General features: G+C 34.8%; 1 protein-coding gene across 1 annotated transcript; it reads left to right on the forward strand.

Annotated features, from left to right (window-relative positions):
• The first annotated feature begins 1,512 nt into the window (after positions 1–1,512).
• On the forward strand, positions 1,513–19,949 carry LOC130046380 (uncharacterized). Its single transcript, XM_056144621.1, has 5 exons — positions 1,513–1,612; positions 2,733–2,968; positions 5,944–6,088; positions 15,701–15,844; positions 18,845–19,949. The coding sequence occupies exons 1-5, from the start codon at positions 1,513–1,515 to the stop codon at positions 19,243–19,245; spliced, it is 1,026 nt and encodes a 341-aa protein (XP_056000596.1). The 3' UTR covers positions 19,246–19,949.
• Positions 19,950–20,403: the final 454 nt, after the last annotated feature.

The following is a 20,403-nucleotide window of genomic DNA, read 5'->3' on the forward strand; positions in this document are numbered from 1 at the left end:
GTATTTCTAAAAATTGCTTTCGTTTAAATCTATAGAAGGTGTTGTTTTTACTTTCTCACTTTAGACCCCTATATACATGTACCCGGTGTTCAAATATATTTATAATAAATTAAAAAAAAATTATCATAATATTTTTAAAAATAAACATTCAGTTATCAGTACTGATAGGCCTATAGCATATGAATTATAATTTCTGAATTATACTCTGAATGTTACTTCATGGTTTTCTTTTTGAATTTCAGAATGAAAGGTTTATTTACAATTTTAATTTGACTAAATTTTATAATCAATAATAATAAATTAAAAGTTAGGGCCTACATACATGTACTTTCGGGATACGAGTGTAGAGCTCTATATCACGCGTATTTATGATAAACATGAAATTATATGAATACTGTTGACTGATACAGTTTGTAATGCAGATCAAAATTTACATGCATTGCTAGGGTGCGTTTTTATGATTCAAACATTACTGGTACGAATATGGAACCCCGCGTTACTACTTTGAAAATATCAAGAAAAGATCTTCTATTTTGACCAACTTTGACATATTTTGTTTTCTACAGGGTAGCTATGTATATTGCGTCTACGGTAGGTGGGGAGAGACCGTAAGATCTTAATTTACATGTAAGCAGAATAAGGTTGTGAGGTGGACAGTCAAAGTCCATTAGCATGACAGAGGCATACTTATTTTCATTAAGTGCTCTCTTCCAATTCTCAGTAATTTGTAAGAGGGTGGATTGGCGTCCAAAGCGGTTTTGAAGGGGTGATTTTTTTTTTATCAATATATGCTGATAACTGAGTGTTGATAGCGTTTTCAAAGATCGTAGACATAGATGGTTAAAACACACTAATAGGTCTATAATTACCCTTATCTGGTAGATTGTTTTCTTTGTGTAGTTTATATCTTTAAAAATACATAAAAATATAAATATATTAATAAACAAATAGAATGTTCTTTTTGTTATTTTATCGGGTGATGAAGGTAGCAATCACTGCATTAAAAATGCATAACCCGCCGAAGCGGGTAGGACGAATTCTGCAATGCTTTAAAGGTTGGTTAAACATTAGAGTTTGATATGAAAGAAAAGCGGAGAATATGTACAATAACAATTTGAAATTGAAATATTTTTAGATTTACTTCATATACATGTAGTATTTAAAATAAAATAAATATACGCAGGATTGCTAAACAGTTTAAAACCCCTACTGGAATCGAACCCGCAATTTACATGTACAGATCAGCAGTCGATGCGCTAACGACTGAGCTACTCAGTTAGGCAATCATTAAAAGGAATATAAAAATATTGCTGATATTATGTTTTAATGGAAAGTCAACCATTAGGAATTACCAATATACATTGTGCCTAACGTGATCCATGAAGTATGCCAGCGTGAATCGAAACATCGCAGTTCATACCCTCCTGCATTTTCAAAAATGAAATTTATTTCTTAGATGTACTCATAAAGTATGATCATTATGTTATTAGTATTCATTAATCTCACAGATATATGGTATACGGGATGAATATGAAATCGACACAAGGGATTTTCAGATGGACCTTCTTTGTAATCTTATATCTTGCTGAAACATACGGATACACTGTTACATGTAAGTTTGACTTTTTTTCCATATCATACCGTATAACGGGTTATTTTTGCGTATCAAAAATTTTAGGAAAATACCCCAAAACACTGTTCTTTTTATTTGCATAGTTCTATGTTTGCGATTCTCCAAGTCACAAATTGACACTTGACAGGCTTCAATTTTGCAGAACAGTTACTGTTACATGTGTTATTACTCAACAAATTAACAGGTGCGTGTACAGAGTGATAACCCCTGACCACCGTTTAAGATGATTAGTACTACACCCGAGGTGGTGAGTTTCTATTCACTGAGTTATTCTTTTCTTGTAAGATATGGTACGCAATCGGTGTAAATTTTATGCGAATTTAATTGCTTGAGATTAAAAAATACTAGAAAAGAAAGCGATTATTGGATTATCGCGAAAAGGAAAACCGTTATACGGTAAACTTAGACTTGGCACGGGATAATTCACTTATTGTCATTGTGTTTTATTTTCGTTCTATGCGCATTTTACTGTCGCCCGATCAAAAGAATCACGGACGGTATCTAATGATTGATAATTCAGTTAGAAAGAGAATTGTCATAGAGTCCTTCCTCTTCTCAAGTAAAATTAATACTCATTGAAATAAGATACACGTACGATTGAAACTACGTAGTCGGACACACACGTGTACTTCGTTTGACTGTTAATTCCGACTGTATTTCCATCCCCAGTACAATCCAAATTCATGTCTAACCCGGACAAATTGTTAATGTATGCGAGATACGACAGGTTTTTCTGCATTTATGAATAAAAACCTAAAGATGGCGTCTACCGGTCTTTCAAAAGATGCATTGCTTTTGGGGACATATTTTGGAAATGATAAAGTCATAACTTACGTAATTATGTTGAAACAGTCAACTATTAGTTTATTATTGTGGAGTTTTTAGATATCCATGTAGGATTCAGATAAAGCTTTTATGCAGAATGCATGTCATGCTGTAGGGATGGCAAATCTCTTACCCCCCCCCCCCCCTTCCCGATTCCTCCAGGTGTGAAAGTTGTTCGTGCACATACGAGAACAATTTTACTGAGGGTGTGTTCCGTACAGTTTAAGTCTTGTTTTATAAACATTCACATAGTATCTAATGATTCTTTTTAAAGATGAATTTGGAAAGGACTGTTCCGTATTCTTGGAGGATCTGGACGAGAATCGTCAAGTTTATGTTGAGTACAATGGGGGTTACGTTGGTATCTTCTGCAATGACATATCGTTTAATGGAAAAGGAGATGAAATAATGGATGAATATGAAGTGTGTGTTACACCTCAGTACTTTGAGGATCCGGACTGTGCCATAGAATTAGAATATAAAGCAAGTGTTACTGGCGGCACCTTACGGGTATGTAATGCATGATTAGCAGTTTATATCTAATTTTTACACTAGACAATTTATCTTGGCTTAATACAGTATATTGTTTGATATTGTTTAGTTTCGCGAATTGTGACATAAGAAGATTATACGGATTAGGGCAAATTTATATTGAATCTTCTTGTTGAATTTGATGGCTTCGCTATGAAATGTTCGGGATATGTATTGTTACTCCATTCCCATCGTCATTCTGTCATAATATGGTTACGGATGTTGTTGCTATGCTTGTATACATGTCTCTTAAGATGGACATAGAAGATCTTAGGACTATCTTAACTAAGATAGACTTAAAGCTGTATAATCCGATGTTCATGTATTATTTTGTACATACATGTAATTACTTTCAAGCAGATTAATTAGTGTTAAAAGTTATTAACTTTTCCTTAATTACATGCTTGAAAACATTTGCATGTAAAAGAAATCCGCCAGAAGATTATTTAGAAAGTGAAGATACATCATCCAGAACACCTCGGGCCTTTCACTGAAAACACGGTGTTAATCGGTGAAAGGTTCGAGGTGTTCCGGATGACGCATAAATTATACATTGTTTATACATTATACATTATACATAGCTCCACGCGCGTCAGGGGAATCCCAACATGATGTATTAACTCATACGCAACTGTCTCATTTTAAGGCTGAAAGAGTGTAAAACAACGAATTACTAAGAGGTATTTGATATTTTATTTCTATTAAACTTACGGCACGGTACTGCTGTAACAAAATACACAGCTTTACACAGATAAGACCACCGATGATTTGAAAGTTTGAACTGGTTACGTGACTTGAAATGACAGAGTGACGCGGTTGTTTGTAGATTGATAATTCTGGTCAAAACAGGCGAAATAATGTATGACATGTCATACAGCCTCATAACTGCATACGTGCGATGATCTAAAAGCGTTTTTACAAGATGGAAAAAAATTGTCGTAATTCGGACCATACAACTTTAAGAGATTCTTAGGATTGTAAAATTACACACACACACACACACACACACACACACACACACACACACACACGCACGATAGACATGAAAGAAATCCCTGCTCTCCCAGAGAATGCACCACTGTAAGACTCTAAAAAAAAACTGCATAATTTTAAAAAATCTCTCAATCACTTTTTAAAATTTGTTACATGTAGATAAATGCATATAGAAAACAAGTTAGATAATTCAACTTGATATATTTCCCCCTATTTATATATGTGATGAATTGTGGATGAAGTAGATAATGAGCTAGTATTGTTTACATATAAGTAAAGTTTCATTTCGATTAACTTATTTTCTCCAAAGGTGATGCCCTTACACTTTGAAAATTTCTAATTAATCACTTTTTTCTGGGTGTTTTGTTGTGTTTGGTTTGCTGTGCGTGTAGAGACTCTGTTGCTTTAAATTTTTGGCATGCATCGTTTTACTGATGATTTTCAAAACGAGGTAGAGTTTCATGTTGATTGACATGTTTTCATAAAAACGTTATTGCCTTTAGACTCTGAAAATTCCTAACTCTTAACTCTTAAAATTGTTTTCTAGATTTCTTTATGGTGTTCTTTTATGCAAAGTGAAGATAACGAACAGTGATCAATCTCATAACTCCTATAAGCGATACAAAATAGAGTTCGGCAGACACGGACCCCTGAATATACCAGAGGTGGGATCAGGTGCCTTGGAGGAGTAAGCATTCACTGTCGACCGATCGCACCCGCTATGAGCCCTTTATCTTGATCAGGTAAACGGAATTATCCGTAGTCAAAGCAGTGTGCCAAGAACGGCCTAACAATCGGTATGAAACACGTCAAACAGCATTTGACCGAATGATAGGTTGTATTGGCAAACTAGATCGTTATAACGATCATAGAATTTGCGAAATGTTGACTTTAAACGAGATTGTTGAAACCACCGCACCATCAACTTGTTTGTCAGTAGCCTGCTTCTATTTAAAAACTGACCATAAGCAGAACAAGCTCATGCGTATCGAATCAGTTGAGAGATATAAACACCATATGCAGGTGATAATGGAATATTGCTACATACAGTATATGTACATATATATATATATATATGGGAAGTTGAAGATGGAGAATCTGAAATCATCCCGTTTGTCATAAAGATGAGTTGTTAGTTTGCCGTTAATATCTACTTTCAATAAAATATCTAAGTAGTGGACGACTTCATGGTGTCTTTTATTTCGAGTTCATTGGGATATATCGAATCTACATATGAATGCAAATTCTTATTGTTAATAGATGATACGTCGTCGATACATGTATATTGAAATGTCGAATTGAAGGCACAGCAAGAATTTTTTTCTTCTCACGTAGAAGTTTTTGAATAAAGTCTGCTTATATGAGATTTACGTGGTGTACATGTATATATATATATATATATATATATATAGATATCATTACAATGTCATATAATATATAACGTCTACTGTGGTTATTATTATCTTAAATGAATGCATTGTTCTATATAAAATCTCATATTAGTCGATGTGTTCTTTTCTGTAACCAAATATCATCGTTGATGTGTATTAGTAATTAAGAAATTAGTATCTTAATAATTCAGTATAAGGCCCACTTTGTTCTTCCATCACCTTTAAAGTTAACGTGATTCTCATCACAAGAAAACAAAAGCATTAATTCAAATTCTATTTTTTTTCAATTGCACCCGATGCTATTATAACATCCTTGAAATTTCATGTCAGCGGGCACATATGTGTGATACTGCCACATGGAGAATTCTGAAAGTACTAGTATATCTCATTTACATGTAAGTATACAGCATGGAGATGCTTGGAAAACGTGTTTCAGGAGTGGATTTACGTATCAAATGAAAATTATCTGTACCTATTTTCAAGGAAACCATAAATAAACACAATGGAATATAATAGTTTGCCCTAATGTATGACATGTAAATAATCAAGCAGTTATTCGTACTTTTACAGAGTGTAACTTGTGCCTCAAATTACAACGAGAAATTGTGTGGTGCTCGTGAGAAATCTATGTTCATATATTTGGAGAAACGAAATGGAAAAGACACATCACATGCCAGATTTAAGCTACTCGTCACAGCCAATAAGGTTTTTGATTGTAGGTTTTCTTGATTATTTTTAAAGTACTAGTTGTAACTCGCGCAACCACGTGTAACGTTGAGATAATGCACATAACATGCAAGGTGAAGATAACGAACAGTGATATTAAGTCTGATTCATATACACTGCTGTACAGAAATCCATTCGTTAAAGAATAACATGGACAGTTAGCCTGTCTTGTGCCTTTGAGGTTAACGTTTAAATGAATACGTACAATTTTAGCTCACCTGAACTATAAGCTCAAGTGAACCTTTCTGATCACTCACTGTTCTTAGTCCGTTCGTCTGCCCATATGTCTGTAAACTTTACACGTCTTCGACGTCTTCTCTAAAACTACTGGATTAGTATTAATCAACCTTAATACAAAACATCGTCAGGTAAATGGGATTTCAAATTATTCAAATGAAGGGTCATGTACCCTTTCAAGGGAAGATAATAAAAGATAGAAATACGACAAATCTTCTCAAGAACCACCAGCCTAAAAAGATTCTAAACTTTTTTAAATCATGGTCTTAGTTGATAAGATGGCGCCATATGATTAATTTATCGATATTATGAAGGTACATGTATGCTATTAGGTAATTCATTCATTGATATATTTTTTTAGCGAAAAAATAGGGAATCACAGATTTATCCGGGAATATACGAGGATACACTAAGGCAGGTCATGAAAATCTTTGCTGGGATAAAATCTGCGAAACAATGTGATTTCATAATTGAAATAAGTATTAATATCATTAATATAATTATATATTTAATTCCGATTTTCTTTTGAAATAAGTTTTATTCATGCTTAAAATATACCATGCAACTAGTAACTTAGAGATAGAAAATACGAAATGCTCTACTAGAATATTTATTCAACCAATTTTGGCCAACAGAGGATCATTAGGATGCACATTGACAAAGTCCAAATTCAGTATTAATCAAATCAGTATTAATCAACCTTAAAGACATAGTGTCTAAGATATTGGTGAAATTATGTATGTTCTAAAAAGGTTGCGAAATTTAAGATCATAACTAGAAAATCACACAAAGTTCTTCAGAATGTTTACAAACACATTGGATACGGTAGTAATTACAAAATAATTCCCTGTTCTCATTGCCTAAACTGGTACCCTGTTGACTTCGCATCTCTTATGTTTGTGTGTAACCACCAATCAGCGGGATACCAGTTTAACATATTGTCCTCCAGACAAAAAATTTATAAAGGGCTAATACGTCAAAATAACTTCAATTTCAAAGCAATGCAGCTTTAGATAACTCATAATTAATAGCAATCTCTACCCAGAGTTGTCGTTCCTTGCTCTCACTTACACCTCTGTTAACGTCTCAAAATAAGTAATGTTATTCCACATGTAAATCCACTTTTTTTACGGCTAATAAAACTAAAAACTATTTTATAAAATATCGGGAAAATGTAGGACAAGCAACTATTTGTAGATTTTTTTCCATTACTATATATTCTTCATGTACCAATGTACAGGACAGGTGCAATAGAACTACCCAATATCCACGTTTCAACCCAAATCAATACTTCTTGTGTCACAAAAAGACTTGACATCTGCTCAATATTTATTTACTTCCGTATATTTTTGTAACTGAAGTCAAAACCATACTTTATTTGAACATATGTGCCATTTTACAAAAATCTTGTAAAACCCTTGAGACGTTGACAGAGGTGTAAGTGAGTGTAAGGAACGATAACTCTGGGTAGAGATTGAATTAATACTGCAAATTTGTTTTTTGAAGTTCTTCTTGCAATACCGCCGCGGTGGCCGAGAGGTTAGAGCGTTCGCCCCGCATGCGGAAGGCCGGGGTTAGAATCCCGGCCGCGACAGACCGAAGTCGTTAAAGCAGGTAGTGACAGTTCCATCGCAAAACGTTCGGCATCGGGTGTGAATGTCACGGGTCCTCGTAGATGACTTTAAAAACGGATGACCCGTGTCACAGTAGGCGTAGCACGCTGAAAAACCCTCACTGTTCAATGGCCGTAAGCGCCGAGCATAGGCCTAATTTTGAAGCCCTTCACCGGTGTTGGTGACGTCTCTATATGAGTGAAAATTTCTCGAGAGAGACGTTAAAGGTCAAAAGAAACGATTTCTAACATTGGTATTTTATTTTATAAACATAAAGATTGGTATGAACGAAACTCAAATTGCGGAAAATAAAAAAAAAATGACCAGAAGTAAAGCTATTTGTTGCCCGCTTATCGTTCTTGATTCGGTGTGTTAGTGACGTCACAACGACCCATGGATGTAAACATAGTGTTCTGTACACCGTTTTGTTTCACGAAATCTTTCACTAATTTAATGGATGTGGACCAATTTCTGTTTCCTGACGAACTGTCCGATTTTGTGGTTCAATCATATTGTTTAAACCAGTAAGGAATGATACACGGCAAGCGAATAACGTTCTTCTACAGAGGATGATCTTGAGGTTGATTGATTGATTGAATTTAATATTGTTTAACGTCCCTTTCGAGAATTTTTCACTCATATGAAGACGTTCTTGAGGTTGAAGGTGACGTCTCCATATGAGTGAAAAATTCTCAAGCTAGACGTTAAGCAATATTCAATCAATCAATCTTCTTGCAAAATATTGTGATGTCATTTTTGAGATAAAAGATGAACCCTATGCCATTAATACAGAACATCGTCAGGTAATTATTCAATTGAAGGGCCGTGTACCTTTCCAAGGGAAGATAATCAAGAAAAGATTTAGTGCAGTCATATAATACTGATGACGTCATAACTATACATCGCGTGACGATGACACATGTAAATAATTTGTCAACTGTCATGTTAATAGTCCTATTGCACGTACGAGATCGCCATGTTGTTACAGCTAATTATATATGCATGTCAAAGGTCAATCGGGGATTATCCGTGTTAACGTAAACAACAATGGATGCCTGCAGTGCGTTATTCTTGAAGTCGTATATCGCGGATCTTTTTGATTGGCATTTTTTAATTTTGGTTTATAATATATAGATATATCTTTAAACAAAATGGATACTGGCGATCAGACTTGTAATCTGGATGATTTCTCTCATTGGAAAATAAAGGCGTTGCGTTCATTTCTGAGCAGCAGAGGACTGTCAATAAGAACTTATAACTCTCGTTTTTGCTGCAAGTAATCTGCATATGCCTACAACTGTAGAAATAAGGAAATCGAAGTTAAGATTCCTACATTTGTTTTAACTTAAGAGTTGGTGATGTTGTATATTGCCTGATCCTTTGTTAATTTTTGATTAGTGGGGGAGGGGGGGGGGGAGACGAAAAACAAGGAATGTCTCCTTGACCACCAGATTTTATAACTGATGTAACTTATCCCCATGCCTGTCAGGAGGGGTCAACAAGGTGACATGAAGAAGTGTGAAATCTTGGAATAATGTACTAAAACCTTTGCTATTATGCAGTCAAATGGCTCTAAAAGATCCACAAATCCAGAATGTAAGGTATATTTTTTTCACTGGTCCTTCCACCCCAGCATTCGTTTTCAATTTATTGTCACCATTATTACATCCACTGACAGTGTCTCCCGGGCATATTTGTGAAAGAATTTACTTCTAAATGTGTTGATAAAAATTGCAAACTTGCACACAAAACCAAACAATAAAAAATGAAAGGAATGGAAAAAGGAAGAACTGTCAAAATGTATGCATTTATTACTACCATGAGATCTAACATTGTATTTTGCAAGCAAATGATAAGAATCAGTGATGACTATCTGGAATTCTTACCTTAAAGAACTTCTAATCAGAACTATTGCTGTCTGATAATAAAAGGGTCCCTCGTTCCATTTTTATTATCAAAGAGCTATACTGTACAGTACAGAGTGGTGAGAAAATGAGTAATCTTTTATTTTTTCGCTATATACTCATTGTTTTATTGAAATCCAACTTTTTTCAAAAACTTTTCTTGATGTCACTTCTGGACTAATATTGAATGAGGAATTTTTTATTGACTTGCAGAATTCCTTACACTTTCTTGTCATAATATTGAAATAATTTTCAGACCATCCATCCTAAGAAATGACATTTAAAACACAAGTGTAAAATTTCAGAACTCGTCACTACTATATATCTTTAGTAAGTTGAGAGCCGAAAAGTTTCATGCGAAATCAATATAAACTCATTTCTGAAATGGATAGGTGAAAAATTAAGTGTAAGAAATTCTGCATCCATTTGTAAATTTCCTCAAAATTGAACTTAAAGTGACACCAGATTAAATTTTGGAAAAAAGTTTGATATCGATTAAGGTAACTCCATCCTCATGTGACTTATCAATATTAATGGTTAAAAGTGGAATTTTTTTTATTAATTTCCACTCAATATAGTTTAATTTAATTAATAACCAAAGAAAATGTATATCTTGCCACCTTTTTAAAGATGTCAGACATACAAAAAACAGAAGCATACATCATCATCGGAAAATCACACAGTTTCGTTAAACAGAATAATAAAAATAGATAAAAACTTGTTGAAATGACAAAATTTAGATATCAACAGTTAAAAAAAACCTGCTAATTCATAAATATGTATAGATTAATTGGATATTAGGGAAACCAATGTATAATAGACATCCAGTAGAGGAAATTCCAGCATAGGAGTTATTGCCCTTGACAACATTTTTAAAATCATAAATACTTGATTATCTTTGAAAAATACAAACTTTTTTCAGTATTAATAGTTTACCAGATTTTTTATTATATCCAGTGAATAAAATTCCTCAGAAAAATATGCATCTATCATGTGCAAAGTTTAAAGTATTAAGATTTTTGCAAAAACCTATGACATCACATGAGGATCGAACAACCTTAAATATATAATGGAAAAAATAAAAACAAATACTCACTTTTGTCACCACTACAAAGTATATAAAACGTACTGGACTCCCTGTTGGTTTATCCCACCCCTTCTCCACAGAAAAAAAGTCTAGAGAACAACAATGCTGAAATATGGTTACCAATTTAATTAAAGATACACAGTGCCTTACTCGGGATTAAAAAGATATATATATACATGTATATATAAATTCACGGGGAAACACGGTGCGATGAGCAATAAGATATCACGTTAACGTTAATCAAATTCTGTTCCGATTGCTATCCGCATACGTAGACCTTACCATAACTGATCGTTTAAACTTTGTATGCACCTAAGTTGATTAAAAATTGACGTGTTTTTACAGTTTTTTTTTCGTTTGACTCGATGTTTACTGCAGAGCGAGGGCCCGGATGTTCAATCTATCCCCGATTGACCTTTGACACGACATAACGTCGGAGCGTGCAATAGGACTATCTCGACAAAACATTGAGTATTTGAAATATTTACCATGGTATATGTAAATATACTTGTGAAACACTGATAATTTATCGATATTATGAAGGTGTGTTGATGTTATTCATTGACAGTTTTGTTCAACGGGAAAACTCCGTTTAGCGTGTCGGTCCGATTTTCCCCTGTCATACACTGAAATAGATTTGCTAAAGCATAACACTACGCCACATACTTTTAGAGCCTTTTTACACTTCGGGTGACAATGTATAAACCAGCGTACAAGGAAATTGCTGCTAGAATCGTCTGTTCGTGTTTAAATGTTTAATGATATTTTCTTCCTGGCCGCAGTAGACATATATCAACACTTGTTTTACCGTTATTATCATCAGTTAGATTAATGTTTAAACTCTGTGGTAGTGTTTTGTTTAAGGAGCATTCGTGATCTGACGTGTTTCATACCGATTGTAAGGCCACTTTGACACACTGATTTTGACTACGGATAACTCCGTTTACCTGATCAAGATATAGGGCTCACGGCAAGTGTGACCGGTCAACAGGGGATGTTTACTCCTCCTAGGCACCTGATCCCATCTTTGGTGTGTCCAGGGACCCGTGTTTGCCCAACTCTCTATTTTTTATTGCTTATAGAGGGCGAAGCCCTCTCACGGCCCGAAGGGCCGTGAGAGCGGAGCTCTCCCTATAGGTAACACGTATATACATGTTTAAAAGGAAAATATAGAAAACTAATGAAAAATTAAACCATACCTATGGAACTTGAAAAGTTTGGTCCCAATGGCGTCGATTCGAATACTATCGTGTGGACATGTATTTCTCCATTTTGAATCTTGTATACACAAATTCACGTCGTTCTGAGATGTTGCATAAAATCCGTAAAAGCATGTAAATCTTATTTTCTTAATCATATAGGCCCTAAAATCACTCCTGCTCTCGAGTAACGCAAAATTTGTAACTTGTCTCCTCCTATGTTTATGAATTTGCTAAACACCGACGCTGAATATGACGTCACAATGCACTGTTTACATCAGGTTGCATATAGTTTCCCACGTTCAATGAGTATGCGGATCAACTTGAAATGTCTAAAGTTAGAATACTTTGATTGAACTCTGTCCTCACACGTTAGGTGCTACCTTCGGGATATGTTTGTCCTGTTATGGATCTACATACTAATGCTAATACTTTTTGCTTCGCCCTCAAACACGGTCACGCCGTAAAGCATATTATTAGTTATGAGATCGATCACTATTCGTTATCTTCACCTTTCATTTATAACAGTCATGTAATGACGTCATACTGAAGCGCATATTCGTCATGTTGTCATGAAACAAATTGTTCTCATATAAACATCCAAACTAGTTTTGAAAGATTAGCAGCTCCTTCTCTTTGTTTAGGACAGATTTTAAACATCGTGCAATTTACATGCATAGATAGAGTATGACATCTTTTCTCACATTATCACCAGTGTGAGATAGATTATACGCATGTAAATCTATCCTTGCAATGTCAGGCGTCCTGAATCCACTGGTGTTCCACGGACACGAGTGGACTCAGGACCCCTGCCATTGTGATGATGATGTGAGACAGGCATGTGAGACTTTACTTTCTCACATTATCACCAGTGTGACATCGACTTTAACCATGTGAGACAGCCATGTGAGATTTTTCTGTGTCACACTGCTGCGACGTCATTTGTTTGTGACGTCATACATGTTCTATGATTTACGTTACACGATGAAGTAAAATATTTTGTATTGTTTTCTTTAAATTTAATTTTGATATAGGTTTCTGTTGGACAACCTTGGTTTTTTTAGTTTACACTTATAGTGTAAACCATTTGCGGGTATGCTCTTTCTGGCTATCTAATTATTTTTTAATTGAAGTTCAAATGAGCATTTAGATAATTTTGTATTTTCTCGAAGCTCTTGAATTTATGCACTAAACTGTGAGTAAAATATGAGAAAAATAATCCTTCATTATTTACTCGTATGGAATAGGGAAATTCCACTTCTGGAACAAGATTTGCTTGCTAGGACTCGGCAAAACCTCGTCCTAGACTGCGAACCTTGTTCCCTAGGTGGAATTTCCCAGTCACACACTCGTACTAATGAAGGATTCTACTATTCTCACATTATCACCAGTGTGAGATCGACTTTACCCATGTGAGACAGCCATGTGTGATTTTTCTGTCTCACACCGCTGCGACGTCATTTGATTGTGACGTCATATATTTTCTATGATTTACGTTACACGGTGAAGATTTACGTTACACAGTGAAGTAAACATATTTTGCATTGTTATCTTTAAATTTTAATGTAGTATAGCTTTCTGGTGGACAACCTTGGGTTTTTTAGTTTACACTTACAGTGTAAACCATTTTCGGGTACGCTCTTTCTGCCTATCTAATTAGTTTTTGCATCGAAGTTCAAATGAGGATTTTGATAATCTAAAATTTTCTGAAAGCTCCTAATTTTATGCACTAAACTGTAGTTAAAATGTGAGAAAAATAATCCTTCATTATTTACTCGTGTGGGATAGGCAAATTCCACCTCTGGAACAAGATTCGCTGTCTAGGACTCGGCAAAGCCTCGTCCAAGACTGCGAATCTTGTCCCCTCGGTGGAATTTCCCTATCTAACACTCGTACTAATGAAGGATTCTATTAGTCTCACACTGCTGCGACGTCATCTGATTGTGACGTCATCTATTTTCTATAATTTACGTTACACAGTGAAGTGACATATTTTGTATTGTTTCTTTGAATTTCATTTTAATATAGCTTTCTGGTGGACAGCCTTGGGTTTTGTTTTAGTTTACACTTACAGTGTAAACCATTTTCGGGTATGCTCCTTCTTGCTGTATAATTAGTTTTAGCATTGAAGTTGAAATGAGGATTTTTATAATTTAGAATTTTTTCGAAGCTCTTATTTTATATACTAAAATGCGTGTGGGATAGGGAAATTCCTCTGGAATAAGATTTGCTGTCTAAGACTGAGCAAAGCCTCGTCCTAGACTGGTGGAATTTCCCTACCCCACACTTGTACTAATGAAGGATTTTATAAAACACAGCCGGATATGGAAAACAAATATTTAAAAATCGTCTTCAAATAACGCTGCAGGATCATGATTAGTCATGGAAGCACCCTCAGGTAGTGCATAATTAAGTGATTTAAAGAACATGGCCCTAGATAATAGAATTGGGCCACAATAGGGGATTAAAATTTTACATGGGAATATATAAATATTTTGGGGCCACAATAGGGGATCAAAATTTTACGTGAGAATATGTATAGAAATCTTTACAAATCTCGAGAACATGATTAGTCATGTTCATATGCAAGCATTCCAATGAAAGGTGAAGATAGTGAACAGTGATCAACCTCATAACTCCTATAAGCAACACAAAATAGAGAGTTGGGCAAACACGGACCCCTGGATATACCAGAGGTGGGATCAGGTGCCTAGGAGGAGTAAACATCCCCTGTCGACCGGTCACACCCGCCGTAAGCCATATGTAATGCAGATTTTTATATAAATATTTTGATCAAATGATGGCGCTATGGGCTAGGGTGGGGCTCAGATATATAAGTACCAGTATTCAAAGTTCAAAGGGAATTTTAAAAAAACATTTTAAAGATTAGTAGGGCTACACTAAATCATATTTATATGCAAACATTCCCAAGTTGTAGAGCATTTTCTTTTTTAATTCCAATTATGGACGCTGGTTTAAGGTGGGGCTAATATCAGGGATACAATTTTACATAGTCCATGTATACTGTGAAATCATTAGAATTCGTGGTGCCTCAATTTTCGTGGAATTCGTAGGTACCCCTCACCCACAAATTTACATCCTCAACGAATAAAGACATTCTAGAGTTATCTTTCTTACAAATATATAAATCCACGAAATTACGTGCCCACGAACCCGTAAAAATTCAGCAATCCACGAAAATTGGCCCCCACGAATTTAAATGATTCTTCAGTATAGTGGGGAAAAAATATATATAAGATCTTCTCAAAAACAGCAAGGCCATGTTAGTTAAGTTGGTCTTAAAAATCATCATCGTGTTCTGTGGATCGAAGTTCTGGTTAAGTCATGATTTCGTGGGCTAGGATGGGATAATACATGTATAAGTTAATCAAAACTTTCAGAGGAATTAAGAGGAAAGATTGTATTTTGTAGTGAGATATGTACAGTATAATAAACATAGGATAATTACATGTAATATCCATGTAAATGCAAAAACAATTAGAATTCACTTAACTAAGAAATCGTTTAAAAATTGTATCTTTTTCTATTCTACCAACACAGATGGGAGTACCGTTGGAGCTGTCATCGGCGGTTTGATTGGGGGCATTGCTTTTATCGCCTGTGTGGCAGCTGTGGTGTGTCACTTTGTGTGCAAGAGAAAGGCAACGCAAGGACAAATATTAGGCCCGAGTCCAACAGTTCAAAGTAGGTGCCAACTCTGTTAGAATACCTGTAAATGGCACTTAATTGTGTATATGTAGAAATTATGGGTAAGGTTTCATAGCCAGTATTTGATTAATAATGGATTGCACAGTGTGTTGCTGTTCTTTGCTATATGTTTTAAGTATTGGAAGTTCCGACAAACCATAACGATCTGTCATGTTAAAGATAAGTATTGAGAGAATATTTGATGAAATGTCTTATCAAACACCCACAATAGATACATGTATCAAACACGCACAATAGATACATGTATCGCTAATCGAGTCGTAAAACGAAATGAACATGCTATGTTTGTAACAGGGAAATCTAATACTTGTCCGAATGAGTATTGGTTTAGAAGTAGAATTGTCTGAACATTGCACATGAACATCAATCGTCCTTTCAGATTTCCAAGCCGTAGACACAACTTCTCCAGAATATGATACTTTGTACATTCTTGTAATCCTCAGAGACACTCTACTTAGCATTATGTTTGTGTCCCGTATCGAAGTTTGGCGGGCATATCTGTTCCAAACTTGAATTGTGTTCATAACTTTTTGAATGGTCAATGATAGGACTCTCATATTTGATATGCTCATACCTTGGGACGAGACCTTCCATATAGTTGCGAAAGTTCTTGACACACTTTTACGAAAAATTATTTGACCGTATCTCTTGAACTACAGTATATGTACATGTAAGTTAGGGCTTTCATATTTTGTATATAATGCTTTATACCAAGACCTTTCATTTCATACCATGATCTTTGACCGTGTGACCTTGGAGATTGACCCAAATCTTAAATCTTTAATCTTGCTCATAATTTTAAATGGTCAGTACCGGGGCATAGTGCTTCGCGTGCTGTTTTTAAATATATTTTATTTCATTGAAATGCATTTTCACAATAAATTCTCGCAATGACTTAGTTTGAGGAACTGTTCTCAGAATTGTGAATTAGAAATGCAGTAAAAAATTAGATTGGAAAGGTAAATTAAATCATTGGGTATAGTGTCCACTGTCTTGTTCTACATATGCATGTGTCCTTCAGTAATAGTGGTTCGCATGATTTAATTTCCATGTGTTCCCTTTTTTTAATAGTCGTACAAATATCATGCGATAATCATATGAAAAATCACACATGCAAATAACATCGCATGATATTCATGCAAAAATCATACAATATTTATGTCTTGTTTTTTGTGTGATATATTATTATATATGCTAGTTTTCGGCCATTTTTATGTGATAACTGTGTAGTATTCACATGAAATGTTGCAGTATTTCTATATTATACTTTAATGTAAATTAGCTGACTGTGGTTGGTTGAGATACATTTGATAAAGAATATACTTTCACTCCCTAATGATAATCCACGCCCTCAAGCGTGACAGAACGTTGCAACGACCAACACTAGTTGACTACGGGTCGTACAATGTTGACTGCGCGGAATTTGTGTACGTAAAATACACCAGGCCCTTCTAAACATACGACGCTTCATTTAAAGATTGCCAACCGTAATAGTTTATAATATTCAGTATAATGATAAATATTCCATACTTGTATGCACTATTCATATAATGCTACATTAATTGAACTCTGAAGACACGAAGGAAGAAAAACCATATAAACCATTATTTTTGTATGCTTTAATTTTTTGCACTCTCAAAACTGACATATAGCGTCATTTGATATCAGTTGTTTTTATATTCACTATCAAAAATCAAACTTTATATCTTGGATTATTATCTTCAGCCTTGAAACCAATAATGATGTTTGCATTACAAAACCTATCATGCTTCGAGGACTTTTTGACAAAATATTTTGCACGAAAAGCATGCGAATGTTTCATGCAAACATCAGTGTCTTTTTGTTTTCATTTCATGTGACGAATTCAACGATACTCCTCCTACGCACCTGATCCCACCTCTGGTGTGTCCAGGGGTCTGTGTTTGCCCAACTATCTATTTTGTATTCCTTATTGGAGTTATGAGATTGATCAGTGTTCGTTACATTCACCTTTCATGCAAATTTCATATGAGAATCACGCGAACCCCTTATGCCTGTATGTATGTAATCACTCTGCCTTTTCCTTAACGTTCTTGCTAACTGAAACTGAAATGATATCTCATAAACTTCCAACTATCACTGAACATAAATTTAATATACATAATATAAATATGCGTAAGAAAACGGAATGAATGTAAAACTTATACGGTACCAATTTTGATGCACCAGATGCGCATTTCGACAAATAATGTCTCTTCAGTGATGCTCAACCGAAATGTTTGAAATCCGAAATAACAATGGAGTTTTAGAGCTATTATAGGGAAAAACAGTGTTCTAAAAAGGTGGGAGTCAAATTCGTCTAAGGATAAGAGCTATGCTTGAGGGAGATAATCCTTAATTTTGAACAGAATTTCTAAATTTTATAACTGCAATTATATATACATCCGTATTTTCAAGCTAGTAACGAAGTACTTAGCTACTGGGCTGTAGAGACCCTCGGGGACTAACAGTCCACCAGCAGAAGCCTCGACCCAGGATGTAAATATAAGGATTAAAATTAAAAATAAGAAAATTATTAGTTCTTTAGTTATTTTAAGTTTATCAGATACTGTAAACCAACTTTTAGTCTTCGAAATTTTATTTCTCGATTTACCAGTATTAAACTGGTTCTCGTTGACTAATGTTCGCGATTGAGAGTATCTTAAAGAAACAAGATACATAAAAGGACTTGTTCGCGGCAGGAAATATTCCCGATGATAAGGTTCTCGCCAACATTTCTCGCACGCGAATAAACGTTGATTTACAGAATCTGATTATGTACCTCGAGACTTCACACTGACATATGTCCTGTGAGACGCTAATGACCCCCTTCAATATGCCGGTGTAAAAAGGTTCAAAGTACATCTTCTCGTATAGTTTTAAAAACGGAAAGATATTTCTGTTGTAGAGACAGTGAGTATAACCATATGTATTAACGTATATCTTATTGCTCTGTAGCTCCAATGCTAAACCAACAAGCATATCCATATACACCAACCAATTATCAACAGCCTTCCATGAATACAAATCCATATCCGATAACGAATTATTCAACACCATATTCAGCGGAATACAATATGCAATCCCAACCTCAACCAGAGCAGCGAGAACCAGAGCAGCGAGAACCAGAACAGCGAGAACCAGAGCAGCGAGAACCAGAACAGCGAGAACCAGAGCAGCGAGAACCAGAACAGCGAGAACCAGAGCAGCGAGAACCAGAACAGCGAGAGCAGCGAGAACCAGAACAGCGAGAGCAGCGAGAACCAGAACAGCGAGAACCAGAGCAGCCGGACGTTAGACAACAGGCAAATATTCAAGCTTCAGACAAGCCTCCTAGTTATGATGACGTGATGGGATAAATTCATTCTCTGTGTTAAATCAAAGTTTATTTTCAATGCTATTGGAGAGCGTAAGATGAAGATGTTTGCTGCTTGCATCCAATTGAAATTGTTGCAGCTCTGCTTTGTTTATATATATATATATATATATATATATATATATATATATATATATATTTGTGTGTGTGTGAGGTTTTAATCCGTGTTTTATTTTTTGGGTGGTATTCCTTTAATTTACATATTCATGAGGTTCAACCTAGTGTTTTATACTGTTTCGTGGGATTTCCATGTCCTCCCTATTTTTCCAATTTATCATTTCCATATTTACACACGTGTTCATGCACATGACATGTTGTTTTATTTCAATCATAAGATCTTTTATGGATCCCATCAATGACTGGTATTGTACTTCCTATATTGGTGCTTCTTAGAAATACCATGAATTCAATATTTTAAATCATTTCAATATGGTTATGTATTATTACTGTGATATATGTCATGCAAGCCATTAATGCATATGCATACATTGTATGCTATTGTTGATCCGTACCTACATGTATAAGACTATGACTCTGGTGCTAAAGATGCGCTTAACATAAACTATTTAAAACCAATATTGAAGTATAAGTTCATTTCTTAAGCAATGGCATTGTCTAAATTTCAAAGCTCTCTTGATATTGATTTCATTGATCGTTGTATCGTAATGTATAAAATACGTCATACCTTAGTATTTTATGTGATATTTGAATAGTTTGGTATCTGGAAGAGCAGAATACATGTCTGAACAGTTTATAAAATACTGAAATGTTAAAATGTTTATAAAGAGTAATATTAATTATTCTATAAGTTAAGAAACAATATGAAATATCAATATACAATATGGTAAATATACACACAATGCCAGATGAAAACATTTTCTTCACTATAAATGATCCGTTATTCTTAGAAACTTTGCCTTTAGAAATAAGAGGTACAACAATATGGAAGTTCCGAGTTTCCCAACAGTTATTTCCCTTTATCGAACTCTTTCGTAAATTATGACGTAAAATATGATGACAGTGGGTACATTTGCTAATTACTATCGTTGTATTATTTCTAAAAAGATGATATCCAGAGTTTCTGAGACCATCCTATCTATGGGGAAAGGCAAATTTAGTGAGTTTATGAATATTGGATAAC

This window comes from Ostrea edulis, chromosome 7 (genome assembly GCF_947568905.1).
Source record: "Ostrea edulis chromosome 7, xbOstEdul1.1, whole genome shotgun sequence".
NCBI lineage: Eukaryota > Metazoa > Mollusca > Bivalvia > Ostreida > Ostreidae > Ostrea > Ostrea edulis.

Bases quoted from the DNA above. Each gene is read 5' to 3' on its own strand.
- LOC130046380 (XM_056144621.1), top strand. From the start codon at position 1,513: ATGGTATACGGGATGAATATGAAATCGACACAAGGGATTTTCAGATGG. The intron at 1,613-2,732 runs GTAAGTTTGACT...TTCTTTTTAAAG, and splicing joins ATACGGATACACTGTTACAT to ATGAATTTGGAAAGGACTGT. The intron at 6,089-15,700 runs GTAGGTTTTCTT...CTACCAACACAG, and splicing joins AGCCAATAAGGTTTTTGATT to ATGGGAGTACCGTTGGAGCT.